At 41.0% G+C, this 8,441-nt stretch overlaps 1 protein-coding gene across 8 annotated transcripts in view; it reads left to right on the top strand.

Moving 5' to 3' along the window:
* The window catches only part of Pde1c (phosphodiesterase 1C), a 446,341-nt gene that overhangs the window by 332,200 nt on the left and 105,700 nt on the right, over nt 1-8,441 (top strand). For all 8 annotated transcript variants that reach the window (XM_029534988.1, XM_021191845.2, XM_029534984.1 and 5 more), the window contains 2 exons: nt 5,965-6,078; nt 7,407-7,589. In XM_029534988.1, coding sequence (XP_029390848.1) covers nt 7,504-7,589 — 86 coding nt within the window. In that variant the 5' untranslated portion in view covers nt 5,965-6,078; nt 7,407-7,503. The remainder of the gene's footprint in view (nt 1-5,964; nt 6,079-7,406; nt 7,590-8,441) is intronic.

The following is an 8,441-nucleotide window of genomic DNA, read 5'->3' as shown; positions in this document are numbered from 1 at the left end:
TGTGTGTGTGTGTGTGTGTGTGTGTGTGTGTATGTGTGTATGTGTTGTTGTTGGAGATTGAATCACCCATGATGCATATGCTAGACAAATGCTTTATTACTGATCCATATATAACTCCTGAGGATTTATACCATAATGGGTTTAAGCCTAACAAACATACCTGCTTTCCAGTCAGTGGCGTTGGGCCATGGGGTGTTTCAGTAGGCTTACTGGGGAGGGGAGCCATGCCTAGTCTCTCCTCATGCAGCTTGTTTTTAAGTTGTTGAATATGTTGCTTCCTGATGAAATCTGGACAAGATTTAGGGCAGGGTGTGGGGGAGAAGAGACTTTCTTCTACCTCCACTAACTTTGGAATTCTGAAGGCAGCATTCAGACTTTTCTTCAGTTTTTCCTCCTTCCATATCTTTTTAAGGTAAATTTTTACTTGCCTTCATCAATATGTATTTGAAACATATTAATTATACTTTCATATAAAAAGATATTTCTGTTCTAACAACAACAACAAAACAACTTCTGCTCATGTGTGTTAATTGAAGGATCATTAGTGAGAAGTTTTATCAGTCAAAATAGGAAATAATATTCAGCTCTTTCCAATGAAACTTTCAAATTGTTGCCAACCTGAAGTTTTCATCATTAAGTCCTATGGGGCGACATCTGGGTGATTAAGAACACTCCTAACTTGGGTCCAGGCTGGCCCTGTCTCAGATGGGAGAGAAAACATTTTGTCGGCAGCCCTGGTAGAGATTTTGAAGCTTTGATTGTTGTATGTTGTAGACAATATGAAATTAAAAACCCCATAACATCTACAGCATTATAAAGTTAGGAAATAAAAGAACCTTTAGCCATGTGCTCTCCTAGGGTTTATACCAATAGTGCTCATACTGAGTTCTGTAAGAGTGGCTAGGACTATCCTTTGTGGAAGCTGGTTTTCTTAGAAGGCCCCAAACCTAGCCAGATTCTAAAAGGTACACATCCTTATTATATCTGAGCATATGTCTTTATGCATTGTGCATACTGACCAGGTCAGAGGACTCTGGCCCTATAATTTGCACTGGACTTGAATGAGTACAGAGCTGAGCAGATGCTGCAGGTCATCAAATGCTCTGCAGGAAAGCAGGTGATGGCTTGCAGAGGGTTTGTGAGAAGAAATGAACAACCCATGTGAAGATGCACGGGCTCATCCCTAGCGAATTGATGCACAGCCTCCCAGATGAACTGTGCCAAGGTTTGCAACCACAAACACTTCCTAAAATGGTGTTGCAGGTTCGTTCTGGAACTCTTACTGGCAGCCACAATGACAGAAATGGATGGAGTGCTGGAAACTATGAACGCTGATAGACTATTTTTATTGTTGTATATTTTCTTTACCCTCCTTTCCTCCTTCTCTTTCTCCCTCTAATTTTCCCTTCTCCTGCTTCTCCCTCCCTCCCTTGCCTCATGAATTCATTCATTTTGGGTGCACATGAAATGAATTCCCATTAAACACCTGGGCTATAAGTTCTCTTGAGTACTAGTAAAAAGTTAAATATCCTTTCTTTTTTTTCACACCTGAGGAAACATAGTATTTTTATTCCTTGGAGATTATATAATAAGAAAAAGCAACTAATGAAAAAAATTACAACTTTTCCATCACTTCAAAATGTGCCTTTTACACACTTATAATCAATAGAGGCTCTAATCTTCAGCGATTTCCCATCTACAGTTCTCTTAGATCTTGCTTCTGTCAATCTTTCAACAGAACTCGAGTCATGGGCATAGTTTTGTTTCTCACATCTTTTATATTACATAATAAGTTGAATCTTACTTATATTTTTTCCTCCTAGTTATTTTTTTATTCCAATGGAGAAGTTTTTAACAAACAATTCTCCAGAAAGAAATTCAGCAAGAAAAGGCAAAAATGATTAACATGCTAATTTGGCACAAGACAGTAGCTTTTCCTTTTTCCTTCCTCCTTCCCTCCCTCCCTCCCTCCTTGCCTCCCTTCCTCCCTCCCTCCTTTCCTTCCTTTTATCCCTATCTCACTCGAAATTTCAATCTTTTTCAGTTGAATTATTTTTATACTATATATTTGACAAGTTTCTTTTCCAGTCACCTGTCTGCTCCTAGATCGTTCCCTTTCTCTCCTACCTTTATGCTTTCTCCCTCTCTTTAAAACAACAAAAGATACAACCACACAAATGAAAATCAAAACAATTTAGTAAAAAAGGAACAAAAAGCTCTTTCTCTGTCTCTCTGTTTCTGTCTCTGTGTCACACACAGACAGACAGAGAGAGATGGAGGGAGGGGGAGGGGGAAGAGGAGGGGAAGGGAGAGGGAGAGGGACAGGGACAGGGACAGGGACAGGGACAGGGACAGGGACAGGAACCAGGACAGGGAGAGGGACAGGGACAGGGAGAGGGAGAGGGAGAGGGACAGGGACAGGAACAGGGACAGGGAGAGAGAAATTGTATTAGTCAGCTATTCCTGGGCCTGCCCTTAAATGTGGTTAATATACCCAGTGAGATTCCATTTAAGAAACTGATTTTCCCTTTGTACCACATATCAGTTACAAACAATTTTTTGGTTAAGGGTGTGTCTACTCCCCCCTTGGTATTGCGACTGTGTATGGATTGAACCTGTGCAGACCTCATGCCTGGGGCCACAGTCCTTGTGAATTCCTATGTGCATCAGTCCTGTTGTGTCTGGAGGACCCTGCTTCCTGGGCATTGTCTGTCACCTCGGACTCTAATAGTCTTTCCTCCTCATTTTTGGCATAGGTTCCCTAAGCCTTGGAGGGATGGAGTGGTAGGGATTGATAAAGACATCTTAATCAGGACTCAGTGCTCCAAAGTCTCTTACTCTTTGTACATTGTCAAGTTGTGGGTGTTTGTGTTAATCTTTCGTCTTCTGCAAGAAGAAAGCAAGGATTGGGTGATACACTGACCTATGGGTGTAACAACATGCCACCGGGAGTCATTTTATCGCTTTGTTCCTTAGCAGAATAACAGTTGTAGATTTTCCCCTGGAGCCCATGACCAGTCTACTCTCAGGTTCTTGGCAACTTTGGAGGTAACAGGTATATCTTCCATCTCATGGAGTGGGCCTTAAATCCAATCAGAAAGTGGCTGGTCAACCCTATAACATTTGTACCAGTCACTCCTATAACATTTGTGCCCCTATTACATCTGTTTATCTTGAAGGAAGGGTGCTATTATAATTCTCTGGATTTGTAGATTTGTGATATTAATGATTACCTTTCTCCCCATACAGTGTGTCAGCGTGTGTGTGTGTGTGTGTGTGTGTGTGTGTGTGTGTGTGTGTATGTATGCCTCTATAGTAGTATGTTTCCACATGGTTTTTGAAAAGGCCTTTAGGTCAGTTGTCCTTCTTCATACTCCCTCCTTTACTTTTCTCTACCATTCACCTCCTCATTTAACCCTTCTATTCTAGTTATCCCTTTATTTCTCAATAACACTGTACTCTATTTCCTCTTCCTTAGGATATCCCATACTCCCTGCTGGTCCCTTACTCTATACCTATTCTCGGCATTTATTTGGATTGTAGCAGACATATTGGAAGCTTAAAAGTCAGCATCCACATTGAAGAGAAAACATACAGTATTTGCCATTCTGGGGTCTAAATTATACCTCACTCAGGTTGCGTTTTTCCAGCTCAGCCATTTACCTACACATTTCATAATTTTATTTTCTTAACAGCAGAACAATATTTTGCTGCATAAATGTTTCACACTTTTCTTATCCAGTTGCCAGTATATGGTCTGGATATGCATCTTTCTTAACATATAGGCTATCACTTAATTGAGACCTGGCCTTTATCTTCTTTCTGGAATGAAGTTGCATGAAAAATGGACAGATACACTTTACTAGGAAAACATAGGAAGCTATCCAATCCTTCCTGGGCCAATTTTAACAAAACTGCTACCTCTAACGCTAACAAAGATGCTATAAAATGGGGGGTATGAAAGATTCCAGCTACTTTTGAGGCAGCCAGTGATGAAATAGATTCGGATCTGGGGGAAACCTAAATTTTGGGGGACAGGAAAAGGTCTTTATCCTAAACAGCTTCATTAAGTTTTGAGACTAATGGGTACTAGTTGTTTAGCAACTGAGAAGCTACTTTAAAGCATTTTGCCTAAGAAAGAACAGCTCCATTCTTTGGTAGAGCATTTCAAGTGAGGATACCGAGGAGGTAGAGGGAAGTGGGCTGTGGGGCCAATGGAATAGCAGCCCCCCCCCATACTGTGCGCCTGCTCAACATTGTCATTAAGAGGCAGGTTGCCCAAGGCTCCAGAGTCTGTCTACCCTGGGTGTAGGATTAAATTGGAGCTGGCCAAGGGAGGGGGGCTATTTACAAAGTTACTAACCATTTTTTAAAGGAACAACCCCAACAACAACTCTTATTGTCTTTTCTGTTGTCATGTTTTGTTCCTTTTAAACTCTTGTTCTCTCAATATGCTCACTTTTTAACAACAGTTTCACTCTACAAATCTATGCTTTCCTGAACTTTCTTGAGTTCCTAGCAGCTGCTTCCTTGGCAAGCTCTGTTGGCAGTGAGCTTCTCCTTTGCATTCTGTGTGCCATCGACAAGACTTCCTTGCTGACTCTTCCCTGGGATGTTCTTGTGTTGTTTATCATCTTTATACCAAGGGAGGTGAATGTGTCAAATGGATTTTTTTTTTCCAACTAGTAGGCCAAGCTCAGAAGCTAGAAAACTAGCAAGATACACATTTTGGAGTTGCAGAAGTACACTGTGTGTGAATTCTTCTCTGGGTTATTGGTCCCCCGGTGTTGCTGACTTCCTGCTGACTGAGATGTGGAAGCTTGGGGCTTCCCATGCTGTGGGTGTGCCTGCTGGGGAGATGCTGAGTGCTCCTTGTCCTCTGAGGTGAAGTGTGACTTCTGCTGGGCCTGTTTTCCATGGCAGGGCAACCAGAAACTCCTCACTGCCTGCTTCTCTTGATATTGAGCTTTGCTGGAAATTCGAGTAGTTAAACATAGTGGAATAAGCCACGGTCTCTCTGACAGTCCTTTCAGTAGTCTCCTGATTAGAAGGCGTTAGCTGGCAAGGGTGGCACAGGTGGTGCTTATAATAGAAATCGGAGCTTGCTTCCCATTGCACCCTTTCTGTCCCATTATCCTGTTTAGAGCTTCTGTTTCATTGGTTAATTCTAAAGAAGCCGTCTGCTTGGCAAAGTTTGTACTTAAATTCAGGTCCCGAGTGCATCCAGGAGCCGTCTAACTGGACATGACAAGCAACTGTGTTGCAGAGCACTTTTCAGAGTGTGCCTTCAAGCTGCTTCTTTCTCGTTTCTGGAAAGTATATGAATTACCACATTTTGCACTTTTCCACACAAATGTGCAGCAATTCTTCTACACAAGCATATGGATGTCCTCATTGTCCTCAAAAAAATTAATGCCACTCTACAGTTGCTTTCTGGTGTGTGACAAGCAGGGTAGAAGCCTAAAGCCAGGTTGAATTTTTGCTACTTCTTCTTGTTTCCCATGGCTATCTGTGGCTATAGTGGAACTCTATACCTTCTCACGAGTCTTGAAACATCTGGAGGCTGTGGGGCTATGGTTCTCTATGTCCGCTGCTGAGCAAAATGCCTTTCCAACAGAGGGAATCTCGGAGATGTAAGATGGTGTTTGGGCTGTTTAGATGGACCTCTATCATATTAGAAACTAAAAGAGACAACTCTGAGAAGAAGAAAATTGTCAGTAATTTAGAACCTTCATAACAATGAATGAGTATTACAAAATGTTGGTTGTGGACAGGGCCTTGCTAGAGAACATTTTTATTCTTATTTTATTATTTCATAAATTGCTCTTTTATCACTGCTACTTTTTAAATTTCAGATATATTGGAGTGAAAAACAATATCCAAGACTATAAAGCATGTGCCATCATAGTTTTAGAATTATTCTTTGATTCCTTTATTCTAATAAAGTCATCTTGTCCCCTGTAGGTTACGGTCTTTGGTCAAGCAATTAGAACGAGGAGAGGCCTCTGTGGTAGATCTTAAGAAGAATCTGGAATATGCAGCCACAGTGCTTGAATCTGTATATATTGATGAAACAAGGTAAGTCAGAAACCATGCTAAGAGAGTAATGCTATGTTTTGTGTCCATCAGTCTGGTCCCATCCCGAACTGCCCTCCCTACCACAACCCTGTCCTGTGGCAGGTCTGGGGTGTGGTTCAGATCTCTGACTCTGAAAATATCAGTTTCAACAAACAAAGAGGAAAGAGCTGGAATTACTGTTTCCTCAGCTATGAGAGGACCAACAGAACTTACTGCACAGATGCCTGGGATGATAAAGTGCAGTAAGAGTAGACGAGGCAGGTCTGAAAGCCTGGCAAGGCCTCCCCTGCTGTAGCGTCCACTGACAGCTCCCTAGTACCCCTCCCTCAGCGAACACTGCCCCTGAAACTGTACAATTACTATAGCCATTGTAGGCACTGGAATGGATTTGGAAAGAAATAGAACCACTTTCCTTTTGGAAACTGTCGAAATGTCAAATGTGAAAGTCTCTCGAGTCGGACAGGCTCCTTGCTATTTATGATGTCTTACTTCACTAAACTCCAAGCTGAGGATTTCACTACAGTTTATAAGTTGTTGGGCTTATTTTTTTTTTAAGGATGCAATTCATTACTAATTTTAGGAATGTGATACCGGTCTTTCCCCCTTTACCCAAATGAATGCATCTAAACAAACAACAAGGATAAAAAGCACCATTCTATTGATGTCCATTTTAATTGTGTGATTTTAATAAGCCTTAACAGATGACATTCACTTTTTTCCTTGGTATTCTTAGTTCTTTAATAATTACTTTGTTCCTTTCTAGTGCTCTGACATCTGAATAAGTTAGGCAATTCAGAAAAGTCTATTCACAGATGGCTTAAGTCACTGGACTCAAATGAAGAATTGCATTGTTTCGGACAGTTTCCTTGAATTTAAAAGTTCATGTTTCCATTATATCCTATTAAATTAAAAGGGCATTCCTTGGTATCATTTAAAAATCATTTCTTCTAAGTACTTGAATGTTGTGATTTGTACAATAGTTTTCACCTTTAGTGATTTCTCTCAACCCAATCACTGATTGGGTCTTAGCTTTTTACACTTTTTTACTTGTGGTTTTTTGAGGACAGACTAGATTCATTCAGCCAAAGGAGACCTATCAGTATGCAACCCTGCCAAAGGGGTGCCTTTCCGACTCTCTCTCTCTCTCTCTCTCTCTCTCTCTCTCTCTCTCTCTCTCTCTCTCTCTGTGTGTGTGTGTGTGTGTGTCCAGATTTATATCTCGTTTCTGTATTTGCATTTCAGAAGGATAGAGAAAGGCAACTGTTTCAAACAGAAAATTCTAGATTCAGATTTCATCTCAGTGCCTTGATTGTGTGTTTTATTTCCAGGCGACTGCTGGATACAGAGGATGAGCTTAGTGACATTCAGTCAGACGCTGTGCCTTCTGAAGTTCGGGATTGGCTGGCCTCCACCTTCACACGGCAGATGGGGATGATGCTTAGGAGAAGCGATGAGAAGCCCAGGTTCAAGAGCATCGTCCATGCGGTGCAAGCTGGGATATTTGTGGAAAGGTAAAGGAGAAACTCATTGGTAAACAAGGACCAAAACAAGAAGAAGAGTACCAGGCCCTATGGCTGTAAGCCTTCCCTTAATGTAATTTTTAAATTAATTATGATATTTATTTACATCCCAAATGTTGCCTCCTCTAGGTCCCCCCTCCCATAGCCTATAATATAATATTGATAACTTATTATAAAACTCAAATTTCTGAGTAGAAACAGATATTTTAATCTCCATGACATCATTAGGATAAGCGTACCCTTTGTGCAGAGTTCCCATCTTAAGATTTTAGATTAAGTTCAACCTCGTTTTTAAAGTCAGAAGTCATCTGATGCACATTTTTAAATATATAAATACTATTGGAATAGACCAGTAGCACACTGAGGTTGCTGACCCAGGGAAGATAGTTTACTGAAGAACTCTGAGTTCCCTGAGACATAGTTTGCTAGCTTTTTAATGCTGAATAATTCCCTACAAGAAATAGAATTATTTTTTATACCAGCCCCTATTACACACTTATACACTTACATTTTAGAAGTCCCATGGTGATGATTTCAAAGTTTACCTGGGACCTTTCCTTGCTTGCTTTAGAGGTTCTGGAGAGAAGCATTTCTGCTGGGTCGTGCACACTGGTCCTTTGTTCATCATCGAGTGCAATGCTGTCCCGCAGCCAGGTCACGTGGTCATTTTAGTAATTTAGTGTTTAACATGGGGCACATGAGCTTAATTTAACTTTGTTTCTGGTGTCTAGCGCCTTTGAGGTTGCCTTCATTTCTTTTAAACTCTTCACTAAGGGTACATGAATAAGTTTGGAATGTCAAGTTCCTTGGGTCATCAGATTTGCAGGGTGTTGATCACTTGTC

The sequence above is a fragment of the Mus pahari genome, chromosome 2 (assembly GCF_900095145.1).
Source record: "Mus pahari chromosome 2, PAHARI_EIJ_v1.1, whole genome shotgun sequence".
Lineage (NCBI taxonomy): Eukaryota > Metazoa > Chordata > Mammalia > Rodentia > Muridae > Mus > Mus pahari.
Note: the sequence above shows the minus strand (reverse complement) of the source record. Positions and strands in the feature narration are given on the sequence as shown.